At 36.2% G+C, this 24,736-nt stretch overlaps 1 protein-coding gene across 2 annotated transcripts in view; it reads left to right on the top strand.

Moving 5' to 3' along the window:
• MTX2 (metaxin 2) overlaps positions 1–24,736 on the top strand; it is a 75,643-nt gene that overhangs the window by 26,633 nt on the left and 24,274 nt on the right. Inside the window, exons 2-3 of one of the 2 annotated variants that reach the window (XM_027557040.1) lie at positions 6,552–6,599; positions 7,801–7,847. In XM_027557040.1, the coding sequence (XP_027412841.1) occupies positions 6,552–6,599; positions 7,801–7,847 (95 nt within the window). Of the gene's footprint in view, positions 1–6,551; positions 6,600–7,800; positions 7,848–24,736 lie in introns of those variants that run through there. The other variant, XM_027557042.1, reaches the window with a different exon arrangement.

Below are 24,736 nucleotides of genomic sequence, written 5' to 3'. Positions count from 1 at the left end.
ATCAGGCTCCTCCATCCATGTGATTTCCCAGGCAAGAATACTGGAGTGGGTTGACATTTCCTTCTCCGGGGGATCTTCCCGACCCAGGGATCGAACCCGAGTCTCCCACATTGCAGGCAGACGCTTTAACCTATGAGCCACCAGGAAAGCCCTCTAGGAATGAAGTGGTAAGCAAAAATCAGAACTGAACACTGAATTCATGGGGCTTACATTCTAGTGGGGGAGATAAACAAATAGTCCTCAAATCCCTGTGAAAATGTTGACAGGGATTGTCAACATATGGTAAGTGGTACAAAGGAGTGTACATGCTATTTAAGCTTGGAAAAGAGAGGGTTTGAATTATTCTAGAGGTCACTGAAGTCTTCCCTGAGGACAGGACCAGCTACATAATTGTAGGGCCCAGTGCTAGATAAAAATGTGGAGCCCCCTTGTTTAAAAGAATTCTAGGACTGCCATAGTAGGCTGATAAACTGAGAGTAGAACCCTTCAAGTACCAGCCCTGTGCAGCTGCTCAGGTTGTATGTCCATGAAGCTGGACCAGTGTAAGGAAGTGATGTTTTTGCTGAGATGTAAGGACACGGTGGGAGGGGAAGATTGCTCCAGGGTAAGGGAAACACTCTAATGGCAGAAAGAGCCTCTTGATGAGGGTGAAGGAGGAGAGTGAAAGAGCTGGCTAAAGACTAAATATTAAAAAAAAACTAAGGTCATGGCACCTGGCCCCATTACTGCATGGCAAATAGAAAGGGAAAAGGTGGAAGTAGTGACAGATTTCCTCTTCTTGGGCTCCAAAATCACTGTGGATGGTGACTGCAGCCATGAAGTTAGAAGATGATTACTTCTTGGCAGGAAAGCCATTACAAACCTAGACAGTGTGTTGAAAAGCAGAGACATTACTCTGCCGACAAAGGTTCACATAGTCGAGGCTATGGTCTTTCTAGTGGTCATGTGTGGTTGTGAGGGCTGGACCATAAAAAAATCTTTTGAACTGTGGTGCTGGAGAAGACTCCTGAAAGTCCTGTGGACAGCAAGGAGATCAAACCAGTCAATCTTAAGGGAGATCAACCTTGAATATTCACTAGAAGGACTGATGCTGAAGCTGAAGCTCCAATATTTTGGTCATCTGGTGTGAACAGATGACTCATTGGAAAAGTCCCTGATGCTGGGAAAGATTGAGGGCAGAAAGAGTAGGGGGTGTCGGAGGATGAGATGGCTGGACAGCATCACTGATGCAATGAACATGAACTTGAGCAAACTCCAGGAGATGGTGAAGGACAGGGAGGCCTGGCGTGCTGCAGTCCATGGGGTCGCAAAGAGTTGGACACCACTGAGCAACTGAACGACAACAACAACAAAGGAAACAGCTTAAATGAATTTCCGACGCAGGAAGAAACATGATGCATTCAGAAACTGGGTGAAGGCTAGTGTGGCTGATGTACAGAGTGGTTGGAAAAGAATGATGAGGCCTGAGAGGTAGAGAGAGTGATGTGTAAGGTCCAGTTGATCTTTATTCCAGAAGCCACAGAACCGTTGAGGTGTATTAAGCATAAAGTCTACTTTTGATATGGTAATTATACCAGTATCTTGTATCCTGACAGCCTTGGACAATGTTCTCTCTCAGTCCCCATTTTTTAATCAGTCTCCTTTCCAGAAACTTTTAGTCTCACCTTCTATATTCTAAGGCTGGTCCTTCCTTAAGGCAAGTCTAAAAAGGCTCTTCACATCAGGGAGAGCTTTTGGTGGTAGAACTTGAAAGTAGGATGAGTTGTGAAATTTTATTCTCTGTTGGATTAGTGTGGTCTAAAACATTTTAGGTTGACTGAGGTAAAACTAGTAAGAGATGAAAATGTTTTAATATTGTTTTAAAAAGATTTTTGATTTTAAATGCTGAGATATTTAAGGCTTTTATCAGCACTATGATTTTGAATTTTTCATCTCCCTCTCTTTTATACATGATCAAGGGCAAGGGTGGGTATTGACTTGCCTGACCTTTGGAAAGAGGAGTGGGGAATAATCGTATTTTGGGACTTTGTCTTTCACATAATGGGCATTCTTAATGAAAAGGCTTTATATAATATTACCCAAACCAAGAAATAGGCTTTGTACTTCGTTATGTGTGTATAATGTTTATGATTCCTAGACTTACTTATTATGAAGGCTTATTTCCTAGAAAGATAGCTACATGGTTGATTTGTAGATCCAATGCCATGCCACACAATTTAGGATTTTCGCTGTTGTCTATTGAATAACACACCAGTCGTTTCTTCTCCCATGTCATGCTTAAAATGTGAGCAGATTCACATAGGTGATGCACTTAAATCAATGATGTTTATATTTTCTGAACTTCTCATGGGTGAGATCATTCCCTGCATACTCTGCCATTTCTTGCCTTCTGGTCTGTGGGCGTACTGGAATTCCAAGCTGTTGAAATAGCATGGTTATATAGGTTTATATCAGCTTGCCTTCCCTTTTTAAATGAAATGTTCTGTTTGTGACCCACTCCAGTATTCTTGCCTGGAGAATCCCATGGACTGAGGAGCCTGGTAGGCTACAGTCCACCGGGTTGCAAAGAGTCAGACACGACTGAGCAACTTCACTTTCTCTTGTTTCTTTTTTCTGTTTGTGAAGACAACATCAAATGTTTTGGCAGAGTTACTTTCTGAGAATTTATTTTCAGTAATAGTTTCTGAGTTAGAGCAGAAATTAGATAAAGGAAAATATACTCTGCCAACCCCATTTTCGCTTTAGGTTCTTAATAACAACTTCAAAAACATAATTTTCTTTTCTTCCTTTCTTTATCTTTGGATTTGCTGGGTCTTCGTTGCCGCGTGGGCTTTTCTCTGCTTGCTGTGAGCGGGGCTACCCTTTGTTGTGGTGCATGGGTTTCTCATTGCGGTGGCTTCTCTTTTTGTGGAGCATTAACTCTGCATCTGTAGCACGTTGGCTTCAGTAGTTGTGGTTCCCGGGCTGAGTAGTTGTGGCATATAAGCTTAGTTGCTCCGTGGCATGTGGAATCTTCCCGAACCAGGAATCAAACCCATGTGTCCTGCATTGGCAGGCAGATTCTTTACCCCTGAGCCACCAGGGAAGCCCAGTTCAACTCCTTTATTCTTATTTGTGGTTGAGTAAATACTTTGGCCACCTCATGCGAAGAGTTGACTCATTGGAAAAGACCATGATGCTGGGAGTGATTGGGGGCAGGAGGAGAAGGGGACGACAGAGGATGAGATGGCTGGATGGCATCACCAAATCAATGCACAAGAGTTTGGGTGAAGTCCGGGAGTCGGTGATGGACAGGGAGGCCTGGTGTGCTGCGATTCATGGGGTCGCAAAGAGTTGAACACAACTGAGCGACTGAACTGAATATGTTACAAGATTTCTTTTAAATATGCTGGTTGTATTAGATCAGGAGAATGGGAGTGGGGCCAGTGATGATAAATGAATTTTTAACTAAAAATTTTTAGTTAAAATTTCATTTAGCTAAACATATAAGTTCCTGTTTTTATGAGACCTCTGGTATTGCAGAGTAGTGGCTTTAGCTTCTGATTTATTAAAGAACACTTCACTTACATTCAGCATACATTTAATGCTAAATGTATGTTACTGTGTTTTGAAAATTTGTAATCCATGGTCTCGTATGTACACAAAATAGCTAATCAAAAATTAAAATTATCAGAATATTTAATTAGAGCACCCTAGTACCTTAACCGGAGAAGGCAATGGCAACCCACTCCAGTACTCTTGCCTGGAAAATCCCATGGATGGTGGAGCCTGGTGGGCTGCAATCCATGGGGTCGCTAAGGGTCTGACACAACTGAGCGACTTCACTTTCACTTTTCACTTTCATGCATTAGAGAGGGAAATGGCAACCCACTCCAGTATTCTTGCCTGGAGAATCCCAGGGACGGGGGAGCCTGGTGGGCTGCTGTCTGTGGGGTCGTACAGAGTCGAGCACGACTGAAGTGACTTAGCAGCAGCAGCAGTACTTTAACATATTGATCAGTAAAACTTTGATTAGCCAGAATGTTTAGGGAATTGAGTGATAAGCTTAGTATCCGTTTTCTTTCCATGCATGATTAATGAACACCAACTGTATGCAAAGCTTGGCACAGTGTGGCATACACAATGCATGTGACACATTTTTGCCCTCAAGGAACTTAATTTCAGTGTCTTTGGAACTTCTGTAAATTTTATTCCTTTGCTTTATTGCTTTAATAAGATTAATAAATGCATATAATTGAATCTTTGATGATTCATTCATTCATTCATTCACATTCATTCACCTCACAAATGAACCTCACAGTATTGTTCTCATATGAATGTATGGTGTAGGTATGCTGACCATACAGTTTATCCTAAAAGGTTATTTTTGAGTAGTTTGCAGATGTCAGCTTGTTTTTGTTTCCCTACCTTTTATTTTTAAAACTGTTAACACTGGTAAATTGGATTCTTAATTGAAATTTTACTTTGTTAAAAGGTTTACAGTAACGTAGTAAGTATTTAATTGCGCTGCCTTTTTGGTATGTGAGTTGAAGCTTTTATATATATGTATACAGACAGTCTCCAACTTAACAATGGTTTGACTTAGAATTTTCTGACTTGACAACAGTGCAAAAGTGATATGCATTCAGTAGAAACTGTACTTCAAATTGTGAATTTTGATCTTTGCCTGGGCTAGTGGTGTGTAGTGAGATACTCTTATCTTGATGCTGGGCAGCTACAAGGAGCTGGAGTTCCCAGTCAGCCTGAAATCTCAAGGGTGAACAACTGGGACACTTAAAATAATTTTATACCTATAAAATCTTTCTGTTGTCACTTTCAGTACAGTATTCCATAAATGACATGAGATATTATCAATACTTTATTATGAAACAGGCTTTGTGTTAGGTGATTTCGCCCATCTGTAAGCTAATGTAAGTGTTCTGAGCACATTTAAGGTAGGCTGCTGCTGCTAAGTCACTTCAGTCGTGTCCGACTCCCATAGACGGCAGCCCACCAGGCTCCCCATACCTGGGATTCTCCAGGCAAGAACACTGGAGTGGGTTGCCATTTCCTTCTCCAATGCATGAAAGTGAAAAGTGTCCTACTCCTAGCGACCCCATGGACTGCAGCCTACCAGGCTCCTCCATCCATGGGATTTTCCAGGCAAGAGTACTGGAGTGGGGTGCCATTGCCTTCTCCATTAAGGTAGGCTAGGCTAGGCTATAATGTTTGGTAGGTGCGGTATCTTAAATGCATTTTCAAGTTACAGTTTATAACTCACGGTAAGTTGAGGAAGGTCTGTAATATTGTAGATAACTGTACAAAACTATTAATTATTTGCTTGGTGATTTCATGGTGTCCCTAAGTATAATTTTGTGTAGCACAGACCAAACCAAATTTTACAGTTTATAATAATTACTACACTTTTTCTTTTCATTCTAAAGTAGAAGTAAAAGCAAATTAAGGTGTCCACCTCCTACCCCCTCCTAAGACTAAGTGAATACATCTTAAGTGATCATTCTTAAAAGAAAAAATGCTTCATGTGTATAAATTTCTTTTTTAAAAAACCAGCTGGAAGTATATATTAAAAAATAATTTGTTGCTGTGTCACAGAGACTGCATTAGTTTAAACACCATAAGAAAAGTTAATCAAATTTCATATATTTGACTGACTTTCTTGCTGACAGCAAATATAGTTAGTGTGTTAGAATTGGTGATTTTGATGTTTTATGGATTTTACAAAGAATTCAGCAAATAATATCCTGAATATTCTGTCTGTGGAGGCATTGCTTCTTATATGCAGTTGATTAGACAAATTCAAATCTAGGGCTTTTTCCAAGCACTGGTAGGTTGCTAATATTCTTTGTTGCTGGAGTCTTTGCTAGATGAGAGGTTAAGAGTCAAGGTCAAGCCTATTAGGCCTAAAATGAGCTTCACCAGCTTTATTTCACATTGTTTTGATAGGTACTGCTTCATCGTATTCTCTGTTTTTGTGAGATGATGATGTTGGGTTCAAGGCAATTAAACGTAGACAACAGGATTCCCCTGTTTAAATACTACCAGGTTATAAAGAAAGATGCACAGCCTGATATGCATAGATTTGATTCTTTCATAAAGTGTCTTCTGAAAATTTACTTAGTTAAAAGTTTACAGTAAAATATAAATACTGTTTCACTATTTTTCTTTTTGATAGTGAGCTGAAATTCAGTGTCTTTTTATATGTATGAATGTAATTTTGGATATGTCTGTGTTTGAAGAAGACTAAAGAATAGTAGCATATAAGCAGTTTAAGTTTTTTAATTTTCACTTTTGATTGGGCAAAATGTCTTCCATTTCCTCCCCATAAAAAATTAAACTGCCACCAAACATTCATTTAAATGAAATTATCTAACCTGCTTATATAGATTCTCATAGAATCTACAGTAATGTGACTGGTTGCCATATTTAAGGTATCCTTGGTAATTTAATCCTTGGCAGTTTATGCTTGACATTAAATGCTCTAGGCAAATGTATGTGTTTATTAATTTGGTTGGTTATTGATATATTTTTTCCCTGTGTACCTGTTTCCACAGCTGCAGAACCTTGGCCTGAAAATGCTACATTATATCAGCAACTGAAAGGTAGGTGCTTATTCCCCATTAAAAATGGCTTCATATCAAAATATGTGTGTTCAGTCATGTCTGACTCTTTGTGACCCCACGGACTGTAGCCTGAGGCTCCTCTGTCCATGGGATTCTCCAGGCAAGAATACTGGAGTGGGTTGCTAATTTCCTCCTTTAGGGCATCTTCTCAACTCAGGAATCAGACCTGCATCTCCTGTGACTTCTGCATTGACAGGTGGATTCTTTACCACTGAACCACCTGGGAATCCCAGGTATATCAAATACATATCAAACATATCAAAATATATTTATTACAAAAAACACCCATTGATAATGCAATTTAATGCAAAGAGAACATGAAACATAAAGAAGGAATTCCCTTATATAATTTGTCTAGGAGATTTTACCTAAACTTGTATGTGCCAGTGTAAACCAACTCTTCATGGTCTGTAAGGCGCTTAGTTTATTATTGACTCATTATACTGGCTGCTGCAGGCAGGGTAGTATGATGTGGTTGCAGGAGTAGTTGGCAGATTTACTGCGCCAATAGCTGACACAGCAGATTTTTGAAGTCCTGTGGTAAAGTGGGCTCTCAGTAAAAAGGAACTGTTAAAATGTATAGGCTAGGATGGTTCAGCCTCCCTTTAGCAGCTCTTCATATATCATCAGATCACATTATGGACCCCATTTGGGGCTCAGCAGCCTGCTACAGTTGTCAGAAGACTGCAAAGTAATGAAGACTAATAGGCAGCAGCCCTCGTCTTCTAAGCATGGAATTTTTATTGCAGTGAACTTGTCATCTTTCTTTTGTGTGACAGATCTAGACACACTGTGCAATATTAACTGTAAGCTGGTTTTATACGAGTTTGAATGCTTTTAACTAGAGAGGTTTGAACAGAGATGCTATTTTACTTAATGAAAGGGATTATTTCTTAAAAACTTGAAGAAACCTTTCGTTTTTAAGTAAGCAGTTTTACATACATATTGCTGATAAAATATAATAAGTGATCAAATAGATTTAGAGGAAATAGTCTTCGTTGTTATTTACATAAAATACTTTAATCCAAATTATAATCTTGTAACATTGATATAGAACTTGATGATTGCGCTTTCTTTTTAGAAATAGGAATAGTTTTTTAAAATAAAAAACATTTATACGTGTATTTTACTTGTTTAGTAGTTACGCTTTTGACTCAGACCTTTCATTGTATTTCTACAGGGGAGCAAATTTTGCTTTCTGACAATGCAGCTTCTCTTGCTGTGCAGGTAAATATGTAAATAGTGCAGTATTTTTTTTACTTTTTGCTTTTGGTTAAATATGCTAGTATTGATTATTTGGGTTGATTTCTTCATTTATAGGCACAAACCTATTTTCTAACTTACTTGTAAAGATTTATTCACTACGTATTTAAGTGTCACTCTCTCATTGTACTCATTCTAGCCTTAATCCATGTGGTGGTTACGAAGCAGACATATTTTTCTTCAGCGACGCCTTATATATTTATTGATTACATTAGTGCCTATTATCCCCAGACCACTTATTGAACATAATAGCTCTTGGAGTTTTATATCATGGTTGTGTAATCCAAAAGATTTGTGGCCCTGTAAACTTTAAACTGCACTATAGGAAGAATAGGATACTTGGGGATTGTTTGCTTTTAAAGAAAAGAGAAATGTTTATGTAGATTATGGAATTACAAATATTGAAACATTTTGCATATTTAGCTGCTCTTTGTTTGGTTAGCTTGCATAGTTTGAATCACAAAGAGTATTTTAATGAGTAGCACCTAAAAGATAACTTAGGAATTTAAGACATGCCATTTGTTGGAAATGAGATTGTGAGCTTCTGGAGGACATAAAGAAAAGAAAGAGGGACTGCTTTTGTTGCATTTTAGGCATGGTGCTAGGCACTTGGGCATCTTGTGTTTTCAACACAACTAGGTATCTTCTGGACATAATAACTATGACTGTTACACAGCCATAGTATGTCATTCAGTACATTTTACTTTTAAGTTGGAGAAAGAAGGAAAAGATAGAAGGAAATGTGTTTGAACAATATTTGTATGAGTATGAGTATTTTTAAGTTTCAAGTTTTTTTACTTCTTTTAGAAGATTTGTATATTTTTACCAAGAATATAAATTTTATTTACTTACGTTTATCTTTAGGCACTAGTACTATAACTAGTGTATTTTCTTGTGTTAATCTTTGAGAAGCAGAAATTCTCGGTTGGTTATATTTAATAAATAAGTACTTTATACTTCCTTTTTGGCAGGGGGCATAAGGAAGTTGGAGTTTGTTTAGTTTTCAAATACTAATAATGTAGTGCCTAGCATATAAAGTGTGCTCAGTAAATACTTGTTGAATGAATGGTTTACAAGTGGGGTAGAAGCAGTCTTCCTTGATAACTGATAACACAAGTAAATTATTTGTTATGTATGAAATAATGTCTTCAGTCTTTATATTTTTGAGAAGATAGCTTCAGGGCACAGTGAATATTTTAGTTGAAGCACTAATTCTTAACCCTGTTTTAGTTGCCATTTTGGGGATAATTCTTTCAGTCTCATGAAGCTATGGGATATTTTTCCAGAAAACATTGCAACACACACAGATATAGACATACCTAGGCAATTCTGCATATGGTATGAGGAGGTTTATTGATCTCCCAGCTGAAGCTCTCTGGGTATCCTGTATGAAGAGCCTCTAAAACTGAAGAATATTAGTTTAGGAAGTACTACAGTAATTTTCACTAGTAGGAATGTTATTTTGGGTAAGAGTAGACCAGTGGTTCTTAGCTGAGGGAGGGTTTCAGACCCCCAGAGAACATCTGACAGTGTTTAGACATTTCTGATGGTCACAGCTGTTGGGGAGGCTGTTTTTGGCATCTGTTGGGTAGATGCCAGGGATTCTGTGAAACAGTGCACGAGACAGTCCCGCCCCAGAAAGAATTATCCCACCCTAAATGTAAATGGTGTCAGTGTTAAGAAACCCTAGAATAGATGGCTTAACTAGTTTTTGGCATAAACCAAGATATCGGTATATTACCGTTAAAAAGTTTAACATTTTAAATAACCTGGAGAAGGAAAGAAAAAAGAAATCTCAGTGTGTACCTTCTTTAGTAATTCTGTTTTTATGGTTCTTATTGATTTATTTTCTCAACATTCATCTCAAATCATAGTTGCAATTAAAGCTAAGACCAGAAAATAAGAATCTTTTAAAATGCAGAATTTTGCATAAATATTTTAATTTTTTGTTATCCTACACATGTCACTTAGATGATGAATTAACCAGCATATATTAAAAATTCTTGGTTTTCTTCAATATTCTTTGACTTGACAGCTGATAGTAGCCATGACTATAAATGTGACTTTTCCAGATATCTGATGTAAACTTTATGGAGTAATTTTCTTCTATATAGTGGATAAGTATTCATTTGGAAGAATCAGTTAAATGTATAAAATTGATCTAACAGTGTGACAGGTATCCATAAGCTGGATATTTCCTAGAAAATACCAGATATTAAGCATTAGATACTTTAGTAGTTAGCCACCTAAGCCATCAGGAAATTTAAATTTTACATACCACATAGGCTTTGCATTTATTATGTTCCGGAACTAAATGGTTAGAGTTTTTTTTTTTGTTGTTTTTTTTTTTGATTAAAGAAACCTCTTTATGATTTCAGTTTAAAACAAAATTAAAAAAATTTTCCCCTATGGCTGTTATTTTTGTCTTAGATTTGCTTTCCTTCTTTCATCCACAGAGTATTGTTATTACCTGAAGTGTTTGCCTAGTCATAAAATAATCTTGTATGTTGAATATTACGAAGTATTAGAGTAGTGTGTCCCTCTGGTTCTCACAAGCAGTACTGTGTGTGTGTGTGTGTGTACACATACACATATATGGCAGTGCGAACAGTGTTATACATACACAAACATTAGGGAGAGAAATCTTCCATTTCATAGTATTACTTCCACTTTGAAGCTTGTATTGATTGGAAAAGAACTTTGATAACAATTCTCTGTTACTATCCTTTCATCCCCTAAACCAACTGCCCGATAGATACATAATATATATAATGTTGCCCACATAAATGTAAGGTGGTGGCCGTTGTTTAGTCACTAAGTCATGTCTGACTCTTCTGACCCCATGGACTGTAGCCCGCTAGGCTTCTCTGTCCATGCAAGAATGGACAGGCAAGAATATCGGAGTGGGTTGCTATTTCCTTCTCCAGGGGATCTTCCCGACCCAGGGATTGAACCAGCTTCTCCTGTGTTGCAAGTGGTCTCCTGCATTACAAGTGGATTGTTTACCACTAAGCCACCAGGGAAGCCCACTCACATATGTATAATAGTTTAAAATTTTCTAGTAGCCACACTAAAAGAAGTAAAAAGAAATGTGAAATCAATTTTAATAAATATATTTTATTTAATATTGTCAAATATTATCATTTTAACATAATATAAAATTTATTAACAGGATGTTTTTCCTTTTTTTTTTTATGTTAAGTTCAAAATCTGATGTGTGTTTTACACATCTCAGTTTGTGCCAGCCACATTTCAAGTACTCGATAGCCATATGTAGCTGACAGCTCTCATATTGTACAGCACATGTCTAGAAATACTGTATAAGCAAATATATATGAACTTCAAAGTTTTCTGCAGAAAATACTTTATTTGATTTTTCTTCAAGAAATTTATGTCTTTACGAATTCAGTATCTCATCTTTTATAGCAGATTCCACAAGTGAAATGAGTAAATAATCTCTGTTCCTCAAATAATCTCGGATACCTCAAACATTACTGTTTAAGTTTCCTCATCTTTAAAATGCCGGTATAATAGAAGCTGTCCTACTGGATGTCATGAAGATTGAATGTGTTAAAAAATATATGAAATGTGCATAAACATTAAAGCACTTAGAAGAGCACCTGGCATATTATAAACATGCGGTGAATGTTGGTTATTTCCTTCTTCCCTGGTTCTTTGACAGAAGTACACATTATCAGTGTCAGCAGCAGGAATGAAAGCTTGCAGGCTTTGTAATACATAAAGTGATTAAAGCAAATGTTAGGTCTAAGAATTATTTTTGGATGTATTTAAATCTATAAGAACATTAATAATTTTTCTAATCATTCTTCCATTGTATGCCTAAAAGTTGTTAGTGTAGATTGCTTTGATCAAACAAAATATTATTTTAATAGTATTTACTAAATAAGGCCTGTTTTAGAATTAAGTATTGAATGCTTTTGTTGTTTAAGGCACTCTTTTTAAAGAGCTTTTCTGAGAGACATCTTATTCAATCATTACCATGACCCAAGTGTATGGTACTTGTTATTAAGCTCATTTTTAAATATGTGGAAACTGAAGCGCAGGAAAAGTCTGGCCAAGGTCATAGAGTCCATAAATTGTGGAGGTAAAGAGACACCAGCAGCATTGGCTGAGTGCCTGCTGCATGCTAATCACTGTGCTGAGCATTTAATTCTTAGGAACTCACTTAATCCTTATAATAACTGTATGAAGTCAGTGCTGTTAAAATCCCCCTTCTGCAGATAATACTAATAGAACAACAATAATAACTATAGCTAAAATTTATACTGTACTTACTCCATGTGCCAGGTCTTATTATATATACTTTAGGTATCATAGATAATCCTCACATGCAGCCACCATATGAGGTAAGTAGCATTATTATTATCATTTTACAGATTAGGAAGTTGAGGCAGAAAAGTTAAGCAGTTGGCCCAAACTTATATAATTAGTACTTGACAGAGCTGGAGTGCAAACTCAGGGAGTCTGGGTCAAGTCTATGCTTGTAACACTTCGCTGCATACCAGTTCAGTGTGTGATACAGATCTTTGGAGTTTTATCTAAAAATAGGTAGATAACTTAATTCAAAAATCATTTCTGACATTTCCTAGAAAATTATATATAACAATTTATGGATTACATTAAGATGTGAAAGCTGTATTGCAGCTTTTGGATCTCTAAAATGTGAGGAAGGTAGTCTTACCTATATTATGGGTTATTATGAAGTTCAAGGTAGGTAATGAGAAATTGTTTTGAAAGAGGTGAAAGCAGTATAATTACAAGATGATGTTGCCTGAATTAGTGCCTGTTTCTCAAGGATTTGTGCATATTTTGTGAATGTATAATAAAATGTTATTTCTAGTAAGTTTATTAGAAAGAATAGGATTACAAAATTCTATTCTAGAAAGGATTTTGTTTCATATATATGAAACCAATTTAAAAATAAAACTATTTCCCTTTTTTGTATGGCTTAATCTGAATACTGTAAAAGTTTAATTATTGAATTTATTTTTTAGACAGTGTCTCAAACTGATTAGTAGAATGCTGCATGAAAAAGTAGTCTTACTTTTTACTTCTGCAGTTTTTACTTACTTCCAGTAGGAATAACATTTAAGCTCAGGTTAAGGGAAGTGTCCCTATTTTACTTAATATTATTATTTTTTCCTATCCTTTGTGAATAAATACTTAATCTCTAAAAATGAAAGGGAACACAACAGAAAAACACTGTATTCTTTCTGTTGAATGTGTTTTAATCATTTAAAAAGTCAGCATTTTTATAGGCTGCATTAATACTGGACCACAAACACTAATGTGTTAGTTAGATATGCTGATAAATAGCTGACACTTGCTTTTTCCTTTTTTGCAAATGATGCCTTTTAGGTGGACATATTAATTTGAGGTTAAATGGTAATGATATCCTGATGTTGTGATTGGGGAAGAGCAGAAGAGAGGAGTATCTCTTTTCTTTGAGACTGCAGGTCAGTTGTGTGGGGAAACAACTGTGGTTAAGAAATTACAGCCCTGTAAACTTGTTGTATCATTCAGATGGTCACAGTGGACAGCTTACCTGCAGAATTTTAGAGGAAATGATTTTGAATTTTCAATTTGTTTTAATACATTTTTTGGTTTGCTGGTTACGTGCAGTTTCCAAGTGTCAGTTTAAAACTGCCTTATGCTCCAGAAATCCCACTGCTGGGCATACACACTGAGGAAACCAGAAGGGAAAGAGACACGTGTACCCCAATGTTCATAGCAGCACTGTTTATAATAGCCAGGACATGGAAGCAACCTAGATGTCCTTCAGCAGATGAATGGATAAGAAAGCTGTGGTACATATACACAATGGAGTATTACTCAGCCATAAAAAGAATACATTTGAATCAGTTCTAATGAGGTGGATGAAACTGGAGCCTATTATACAGAGTGAAGTAAGCCAGAAAGAAAAACACCAATACAGTATACTAACACATATATATGGAATTTAGAAAGATGGTAACAATAACCCTGTATACGAGACAGCAAAAAAGACACTGATGTATAGAACAGTCTTTTGGACTCTGTGGGAGAGGGAGTTGGGTGGGATGATTTGGGAGAATGGCATTGAAATATGTATAATATCATATATGAAACGAGTCGCCAGTCCAGGTTCGATGCACGATACTGGATGCTTGGGGCTGGTGCACTGGGACGACCCAGAGGGAGAGTATGGGGAGGGAGGAGAGGAGGGTTCAGGATGGGGAACACATGTATACCTGTGGCAGATTCATTTTGATATAAGGCAAAACCAATACAATATTGTAAAGTTAAATAAATAAAATTAAAAAAAAAACCCTGATATAAATACAACAGGTAGGAATGCACCAGTGCAATTATTTTAATAGAGAAGTAATAGAATGCTATTTTATGTAAAACATTTTAAAATTGATACAACTTTCTTAAAATTTCATAAAGGATACAATTTTAGTTTTTTAAAGTATGTTTATCCTTTCCACTTTAATCATTTTCTGCAAAATGAGGCTCCTGTGTTCCCTTTCAGGATGAGAAGGAAAGCTAAGGGGTGGAGAGAATTCAGTGAATCCTTTTCAGTATTCTAAAATGAGCAAAATGCAGGCTGCAGATGTTTCCTTGATTTAAATTCTTCAGATTGAATGTTACATTAGGTTACCTTTTTAATCTCAGAAGTATTACAAAGTATTTTGGTGATATATGCTTATAGCACCTGTAATGATTTAAATGTACAAAACGTGACCTTTAAAAAAGATAACTGTGAGCTTAAATTGCAAATAGAATTTAGCAGATTAAAAAAATTCTCAGTATTAATCCCTCAACACATAAATGGTGTGGTATATGTAAAACATTTAAATTAATCTTACAAAATTTGTGAAAATGAAGTATATTCAAAACAGAATTAGATGGATATTAGGGTTGTCATTATTAGTAATTAGTGAAATAATGTAAAATGGTTACACAGGGTAATAGTTTGCTAATATCAGTATCTACCTAACTTAGCAAAAAATTTACACTCCTGTAGTTCTGAGAGATTACAAATTAGAATAACAACCATAGACTTTTTCTGTTTAAGAAATAAACAGCAAGCAGAATTTTAAAATTTGTTGCTATTAAACAGAACAATAAAGACATAGCAGTAAGATGGAAAAAATGACAGTCTGTTTTCTTAAACAGAAAAAGGCTAGAATTCTTCATTATTAGATACACAGTATCAACATAATCAATCTAGTAGCATTATATTTGAGCTGAAAATACACTTAAATTTGAGGTCATACACTACCCCATGTGAGTGAAACATCTTTCATATAGTTCTAAGATGAAATTACCCTTGAATGAATAGCATCTTCATTTATCTTCAAACCTCTTCTGTGCTTTTAGTGAATCTACTCTTTCAACATTCTACAACAAGAATTACATTATACCATTATACCAGAGTATTTCTGCAGTGTGAAATAGATTGGTTTGGAAAATGAACCTGGCTTTGCTATAAATTACATTCCCAGGTACAAAGGAATTTGTTATTTTGTCTAAAATAGTCACAAATATAATTAAGGTCTTAATTTATGTTAACTACAAATGTGGCTATTGCTTTAACTGGATTAGGAACTTAATCTGTCACTTTAAGAATGATACCTAACACTTTTCATTTGTAACCTTTAGATACATTATTTCAATTATAGGGTCTACAGTTGTTTGATGTAAAAAATGAATTATTTTAAAATTTGTTCTTGGTTTTTAATTTTAAAACATGTCTCTTGGTAAGGTGGAAAATAATCCTTCAATTGTCACAGATTTTCCTTTGTGTCCTGGTGAAACAAGATATGAATTAAAATTTGGAATCATTTTAATTTTGTGCCCTGAAAATGGCATTGCATGATTTAGAAGAGTCCTTAGTGAGTTCTTACCTAAAATATTTCAAATTTAATTACGAAATGAATAGAAGCTTTGTCCTAAAGAGGAAAACCTGAGGTCTGCTGTCTGTGGATAACTGGTAACAGCTGAGCTGAAAATGGATTTTCTCTATTTAGAATTTGGATAATTTTGTAAATTTTAAATTTATATACATTTAGAAACTATGTTAACAGTCTCTTAAATTCCACAGTGTTAATCAGTGTCAAGCAGTGTAATAAGTTTTAAAAATTTATTAAAGACAATTCTTTAAAATTTTGAGTTATTTTAATGTTTTTATTGGCAAGCAATGTTGATTTTTTGCTTAAGTGCAATTAAAGAGTATTGTTTTGTATTTAATTTATAAGACAAATATTCCTTCTGTTTTGGGGCTAAAGAAGGGGAAGGAAATTAATTGTGTTGTTCATTGGTAAATGATTCAGTATTGAGTTTATCATTAGGTTAAAAAATGAAATGAATACATTTTATATTGCTGCCATCTACCACTTAGTTTATCCAAGAATTTTAAATTTAGTGGGTTTGTTGTTGTTGTTGTTATTGTTATTTTTCTCAGTTGGAATATTTATTTTATCTGTGAATCATGGAACTTCACAACATTCATAGGAGCTTAGAAAAAAGTAGTTTCTTGTCATTAGGCCCAGATTGTTCATTGAATGCCAGTTATGTGACTGGTATTTTATTAGGTTCTTGGGTTACAAGAGTTGCTTCTGAATCTTTACTTTATAACTCTTTTACTTAAATTTTGACTCTAGAGTTTACATTTACTTATATTTAATTCTAACAGGGAAAGTTTATACCTTTTCTTGTTATGGTCGTGTTTTTTTGTTGCTTTCTTTCTGAACTTGATTTTTTTCTACAGCTATCAGGTATGGGTATATCTAAACTTGAGTCAGATATTCCAAGAGTGGTATTCAGGTGAGAGTTGTGTTAATTAGGAAGGTCCTCTTTTATGTGATCTGTCTCATATGTGCTCCCAGTAGCATTTCTTGTTTTTGGTAACAAAGTTTCTCTGTTTAAAACTTTTTGTGTGTATTGAATTGTAGTTTCTGATGATTTCTGCATAGCTAATTTTTTAAAAAGTTGAATTCCTGTTAGTGTTTTTCTAAAACATTACTTGTTTAAATACTTCTGATTTTAATAGGAATCACATTGATCTTTTTAATGCAGTGAGCTTTGGTACTATAAAATCATGAAATGCTAATCTGTGTTGTAGCTTACTCATTTTCTGTGAACTTGGGTATGTTTTTATTTTTATGGATATCTGTGTCTTATTCATTACGCAGATGTTTATTGAGAATCTATGGTGTGCCGAGGATAAAGTAGTGAACAGGACAGGCATGGTCATTTTGTATTAATGGAGCTAATGTTCTGGAGGGGGAGGCCTTTTTTCAGTTTCATCAGTGCGTGTGACTTTGAAAAGTTATTTGTAAAGTAGAAGTTTATGTCAGTATTAAAATATCTTCATTCTTATTTTTGCTTTGTTGAATCGAGTATGTATTGTATAGGCTTTTGGTTATATTCTCTTTATTCTTTTAATATCTACTTAGAGGTTTTTATCTTAGTATACAGTTTTTCTATTTTGATTATAAATAGTTACAGTATATAATCATTATTTATTTACCCTTTTCTCTTAAGGAGATGTTAATAGGTAAAGTTTTCTTTTGAAATCACCAAGGTTGAGAAGTCTTTTTTTCCCCACAGATAGATCTATAAGTATTTATTATTACTAATATTATTACTACTAATTTTAATAATAATATATTTATTAAAATACTGTGTGCCAGCTGATGTGTAAAGTGTTTCACATACAACACCTCAGTTAATCTGCCTAATAAATTGTCTTCCTTTTAGAAATGGGGAAGCTTATGAGGTAAAGAAACTTTCTCAGACTAACACAGGCATCAAGATTCTTCTCTGAGATGGCTCACTGGGAGGCTTCTGCTGTTAACTCTTACTGTTCTGTATTGACTCTTAAAAGACTAATGCAGAAGTTTCCATTGTTTTAAAAGACACTCTCGTCTTCCACTTAAACAGCTTGCTTCTTAAATCTCTACTCTGTTAGGATCCATTAGGTTCTGCTGCCGCACTTAACCAGTGACAAAGGAGTGGGAGTGTGCTAATAGTAGCTGGGTTATAAGAGTGGTATGGCTTATGAGTCAGCAGCAGCAAGTCAAATTACTTTAAATGATGATAAGGACAGCATCTCAATGAGGGAGCATCTTCCCTGTGCAGATGCAGCAACAAGTGTGGGCCTGTTGTTGGCTGGCTATGTTTCCATTCAACCAGGGTTGAGCCCTTTTCACCATTTCATAAACTGAGTATTTTAAATTATCTTACCAGAAGCCTTGCCACCATGTTACTGAAGAATTGCTGTTATAGAATCCGTCTATATTCCTGATGCTCTTTTTAAAAAAAATTTATTTTATTGAAGTGTAGTTGATTTATGGGCTTCCCCAGTGGCTCAGTGGGTAAAGAATCTTCCTGCAGTACAGGAGACACGGGAGACACAGGTTCGGTCCCTGGGTCGGGAAGATCCCCTGGAGAAGGAAATGGCAACCTGTTCCAGTATTCTTGCCTGGAAAACCCCACGGACAGAGGAGCCTGACGGGCTACAGTCCAAAGGGTTGCAAAGAATCAGACACAACTAAGCACGAAGGCATGGCGTAGTTGATTTACAGTGTGTTCATTTCTATTGTACAGTAGAGTGATTCAGTTATGTATATATATATTCTTTTTCTTTTTCCATTATGGTTTATCACAGGATATTGAATATAGTTCCGTATGCTATACAGTAGGACCTTATTGTTTATCCATTGTGTATATAATAGTTTACATCTGTTAATCCTAAACTCCTAATCAATACCCCCTCCTTGCCCCCAGCCTGTTGTCAACCACAAATCTGTCCTCTGCTGCTGCTGCTAAGTCGCTTCAGTCATGTCCAACACTGTGCGATCCCATAGATGGCAGCCCACCAGGCTCCCCTGTCCATGGGATTCTCCAGGCAAGAACACTGGAGTGGGTTGCATTTCCTTTTCCAATGCATGAAAGTGAAAAGTGAAAGTAAAGTCACTCAGTCATGTCCGACTCTTTGAGACTCCATGAACTGCAGCCTACCAGGCTCCTCTGTCCATGGGATTTTCCAGGCAAGAGTGGGTTGCCATTGCCTTCTCCAATCTGTCCTCTATTGCCATTCTTTTATCTGCAGTGTGTGTTAGGTTTTTCCCCAACATTTAAGCCTCTAGTTTTATCATCTAATCAAAGCAGTTGCATTGTTATCTACAATAGCAACTTTTGAATATAGGATTTAAGATATTTGTAAGGGTCAAATTGATCGGTAACAGATTGTTCTTATTTCTTTAGACTCTTGGCCTTAATTTTAATTGTATGTAAATGAAATATATTTTATTCCACAGAGTTATTTTTTTTATAAAGTATCTGAGCTGTAGTTCCCAAAAGGTATGATTCAGAAGTAATTACTGAAGAAATAGAGTTTAAAATCTTCATCGAATATCATAGGTGTCATCTTCTGGGACTGTTTCTAGAATTTCTCTTATTTAAGTTCCCAATGAATGCTATTTCTAAAAAATTTTAGAGTTAAGAAAAATGTATAACCTTTTTATCTTTACTTTTCCCTTTTTTGTAATAGCAGTTGGTGACATATATCCTTTTTAGCTTGGAATTAGAAATTTTGGAGTTGCTGCTCATGTTAGTGGGTATTTGAGTTCCTGTCATTTGATTGCATGGATGAAGTTGCTAGGAGCATCCTTGTATGTTAGTGGCTCTATGCCTCCTTTTTGGTATATTTCTGGGGAGGGGGATTGTTGGCTGATAGAGTAGGCATCTGCTTAGTAGTCAGTATTACTAAACAGATCAAAGTGACTCATTTATACTCCCACCAGCAATGTATGGGAGGCCTATCACACAAAAAATGTATACTGTCCCACCCTACCCCAAATCCTGATACCCAGAGACAACATCTTTCAGTTCTTTTAGCTGTATTTTTTCCCTTGGGTATTTACTGCTATAATTTCGAAGTAAGATGTTTGTGTTCCTGTTGGGGTCCTTTAATGGACCGGAACCTGGTGGTCCGAAGTCGATGATAAGAAAGTAAAAGAGAGAGCCAGAGGGAGGGAGAGAGAGAGAGAAAAAGAAAGAAAGACATGGGGACCCAAGCTCTGATGGAGCAGAGGTGCTTTAACGATGTTTCTGTGAGTATGTGTAGGCTGTTGTACAAGAAATTTCTTTCGACAATGATAAAGATCAGAAAACCAAACGTACAGCAACCATTACCAACGGAACAAGGGATTAATAATGGTCACAAGGTCAGGAGACAATCCATATCTCAAGAAAGAGGATTGAGACTAAGCAGTTTTGTCATAAGGAGAATGTTTACTGAAGGAGATTCAAGCCTGTCTCATCTTACGACCTCAGTCCTGGGAGCGGCTTGCCGTTCCACTGGTTTCTGGCAACAGAAACTGGTAAGGAACAGAGGATTTATGAGAAACAGCATAGGAATCCACCTGTTGAACATTCCCTGACAATTCCCCCTTATTTATTTATAATATTTGTAAAAAGGGTTCTCACCTTTTGAGTTTGTTTAGTTTTAACAATTTTTGCATGAAGGCAACGGTAAATGACAAATATAATTGTCAAGACAATCACCAAAATTACAGTTCCAGACCCAATGCTGTGAGTAATGCTTTGAAACCATCCATGTGGGTCTAGCCTAGATAATTGATCAGGTAGTTGTTCCGCTAAAGTTTTCAAATTAGTGGAAGAGGACAGATTTTTAGAAGAGGTTTCAAAGATTTCTTTTTGTAATAATGAGGCATTATCATGTATGTTTTATAAATGAAATTTGATTTGTTCCCAGTTGTAGGCACTATTATTGAATTGAACAAGAGTAGAATTCCAATCACATTTTAGCATCACCTGTTTTTGTAAATCTGTTAATTGATCTCCAGCCCATTTGATGGCTGTTTTTAGTTCCTGTATTTCATCTTGAATATCCTCATCTATCTGAGCCTGAGTGGCCCACATAGTATGAGCGTCTTTAGTCCAATTTTGGATAAAATTGTGTGTTTGAATTGAGGTTTGTAAAGCAACGCCAGTGACGGCAGCAGTGGTGCAAATAGCTATTAATCCCAGAATGCCAAAAATCACCCATCCAGTGAATCGTTAAGATCGCTGGAGCAATTTAGTAAGTAACTGGGAAGCAAATCCAGCCATGGGACCTTCTTCCCAGGGCCACTGGAGATTTATTGGTAATCACAGACTACTTCGAGATCAAAGAATCAAAAGGGATTCATTTCTTAAGGAAACAGAAGAGTTTAGACGAGTATATAATTTGCAATTTATACAAGTTACAGAACGTAAAGTCTTATTGAATTGTAAACTTCCTATAGCTAGAACAAAAGGAAGGGGAACACAAGCTTGTATGAAATATGATTGATTATAATGAAAGAAATAGTTTCTGTGACTATGATTGGTTCCTGTGAAATGTCCAGTCCAAGTCCCAAGTTCTTTGGTGCTCGAAGCAAGTTTCCAGATGTCCCATTGTTCAGGCCCAATGTGTTTATCGAGGATGATTCAAGGACGAAGGGGGGCCATTCCAGCATCAAGCCACCCAAGAAGTCCTTTGTCATGGTAATGCTCCGTTGTAGTGTTAGTAACCTTCTATGCTACTTGACCTGCCTCTTGAGAAACCTATATATAGGTCAGGAAGCAACAGTTAGAACCGGACATGGAACAACAGACTGGTTCCAAATAGGAAAAGGAGTACGTCAAGGCTGTATATTGTCACCCTGTTTATTTAACTTATATGCAGAGTACATCATGAGAAATGCTGGGCTGGAGGAAGCACAAGCTGGAATCAAGATTGCCGGGAGAAATATTAATAACCTCAGATATGCAGATGACACCACCCTTATGGCAGAAAGTGAAGAGGAACTAAAAAGCCTCTTGATGAAAGTGAAAGAGGAGAGTGAAAAAGTTTGCTTAAAGCTCAACATTCAGAAAATGAAGATCATGGCATCCGGTCCCATCACTTCATGGGAAATAGATGGGGAAACAGTGGAAACAGGTTCAGAATTTATTTTTTGGGGCTCCAAAATCACTGCAGATGGTGATTGCAGCCATGAAATTAAAAGATGCTTACTCCTTGGAAGAAAAATTATGACCAACCTAGATAGCATATTAAAAGCAAGACATTACTTTGCCAGCAAAGGTCCGTCTAGTCAAGGCTATGGTTTTTCCAGTGGTCATGTATGGATATGAGAATTGGACTGTGAAGAAAGCTGAGCGCCGAAGAATTGATGCTTTTGAATTGTGGTGTTGGAGAAGACTCTTAAGAGTCCCTTGGACTGCAAGGAGATCCAACCAGTCCATACTAAAGGAGATCAGTCCTGGGTGTTCTTTGGAAGGAATAATGCTAAAGCTGAAACTCTAATACTTTGGCCACCTCATACGAAGAGTTGACTCATTGGAAAAGACTCTGATGCTGGGAGGGATTGGGGGCAGGAGGAGAAGGGGACGACAGAGGATGAGATGACTTAATGGCATCACTGACTCGATGGACATGAGTTTGAGTGAACTCTGGGAGTTGGTGATAGACAGGGAGGCCTGGCGTGCTGTGATTTATGGGGTCGCAAAGAGTCAGACACGACTGAGCAACTGAACTGAACTGAACTGATGCTACTTGAGTAGCATAGTCACACATAGTGCTGTTAATATCATCTGAGCAGGTACATACCCACATACCGTGGGTCCCCAGTCAACAATGGTGTAATTGGCTGTAAACATTAATTTCCCTAATTTAGCTTGACATTCATCTCAATAAACAGAAGTATATTTAAAGTTTTTATAAGTAAACCCCTTACATTTTAACTTTTGTCCTTTCCCTAGAGTTTTGGTAGTATTGACATGGTTTTTATAAAAGGACAGGGCAGTAAACGGTCCAAGCAATGTGTGGAAGTTCCTTTTTGGAGGCAGGACGAAAGCCCATGTTTGTCGACTAACATTAATACATAATTTTGTTGGGCCCATGCATAAAGGAAGGATTTCATAGCCTAGAGAAATGTTAATTAGTCGTCTTCGTCAGAATGAGAGGTCCCCTCCAAGCTCCAAGGAGGGGGCATATGTGTTGAGTCATTAGTGGATATGATTGGTCCTATATCTGTCCATTCTATAACCTACAATAAAAGGGGGGAGGGGTTAGGTATATAAGCCCAATAAGTGTGATCAATCAAGTGAGTCTGAGTGGGGGAAGCAAAAGCAAACAAAGCAAGCATAGCGAAAAAATATTTTCAGGATTCGGAGGCATTCCCTGTTGAGAAATCAGATTTTCAGCTTGATTCAGTTCAGTTCAGTTCAGTCGCTCAGTCGTGACTGACTCTTTGTGACCCCATGAATTGCAGCACGCCAGGCCTTTAGTAAGGGTTTTTATCTGTCCCCAAATAGGGAGATCATAAGGTTGATGATGAGTGCGGCGTTTTTTGGAAATTCTTAAAGCCACCATGGCTTGTATTGGAATTTCTTCCTCTTGGGATGCGGGGGCCCCCTTAGGTTAAATCTTCCAAAGAGGAAGCCATGTGAGTTTGTTGGATCCATCTGGAGAAATACAAGCATACCCCTTTCCCTGTAAGATTAGTTTCCTAGATTTCCATTGATTAGTTAACCCGTCCTGATACCAAATGGGCAAAGGAAGGGAGGTGTCCTTCAATGTCTTGAATGTTTTTCTGCTTTTGTGAAAATATCTCCTTGTGGTAAGCTTAAAAAATTTAAAACAGATGAGGCTATATTAACAATAGCTATAGGCTTAAAGAATATTTGCGTTGGAATCTAGTAAAGTCTGCTCTGGATAAGGAAGATAAAAGTGTTCCTGTGTATTCTCCCTTATTTAATTTTTTATTTGTAGTTTCAGTGTGTAATGTGTTTGTTTAATTATGTCTTGTGTTTGTGGATTATAAGGAATGTCTGTAATCTGTTTAATAGAGAATGAAAGTAAAAATTGTCTGAACTGCTTAGAAGTATAGGCAGGGCCATTTTCTGTTATAGAATTAGGTGTTCTCATTATTGCAAAGTAAGCTAACAGGTGGGTTATAACATGTTGTGTGGTTTCACCTCGGAGAGGTGTGGCCCATATAAAAGAAGAATTTGTATCCATCAAGACATGTAAGAAGGAAGAGGAAGAAAGTTCAGGGCAATGAGTTACATCCATTTGCCATAAAATTCTCTTTCATTTGTCATAAACCTTCTTTATATTTCTGTATTCATCATTTTATTTGCTATTTCTTATATCTTTTTATTAAAGCATATATCTTTTCTTTAGCAACTATGAAGTGTCTTGCATATTAGCATTTTCTAGATTGGTGAATATATTTATTATATTATATATATTATATATTTCTTAATAATATATATATTTATTAATAGTCTAAAATCTCTTTAGTTTTTCTGTAAGAAAAACTTTTTGTAAGAGGAAGTTAGTATTCAGTAATTAATGTTTTAAAATCTTAGTTTACTTGGAAATGACCTAGCTATTTAATAAACTTTTATCATTTAGTTTAGTACAATTCTAGAAATTTAAGTTACCCCAATCCTACGAGATTATTTTAGATAGACATTTTAAAAAATACAATTATTTTTAATAGAGTTTATCTAGATTTTCCTCTTTTATATATTTATATATATATTCATGGGGTCGCAAAGAGTCGGACATGACTGAGCGACTGATCTGATCTGATATTTATATATATATATAGAGTTACTTTTTTGTTGACAAATTTAGTTTACCTTAAATCTAGGCACGATGAAAGTATTATGTAATGTTGATGATTTAAGACATGAGTTAATTAGATTAGCAAACAATTATATTTAAATTATATTTATATTTAAATAAACATGTTTAATATTGAATATTTTTCAGGTCACGTGAA

This window comes from Bos indicus x Bos taurus, chromosome 2 (assembly GCF_003369695.1).
Source record: "Bos indicus x Bos taurus breed Angus x Brahman F1 hybrid chromosome 2, Bos_hybrid_MaternalHap_v2.0, whole genome shotgun sequence".
NCBI classification, from domain to species: domain Eukaryota; kingdom Metazoa; phylum Chordata; class Mammalia; order Artiodactyla; family Bovidae; genus Bos; species Bos indicus x Bos taurus.
This window is presented reverse-complemented; position numbering and strand designations above follow the sequence as displayed.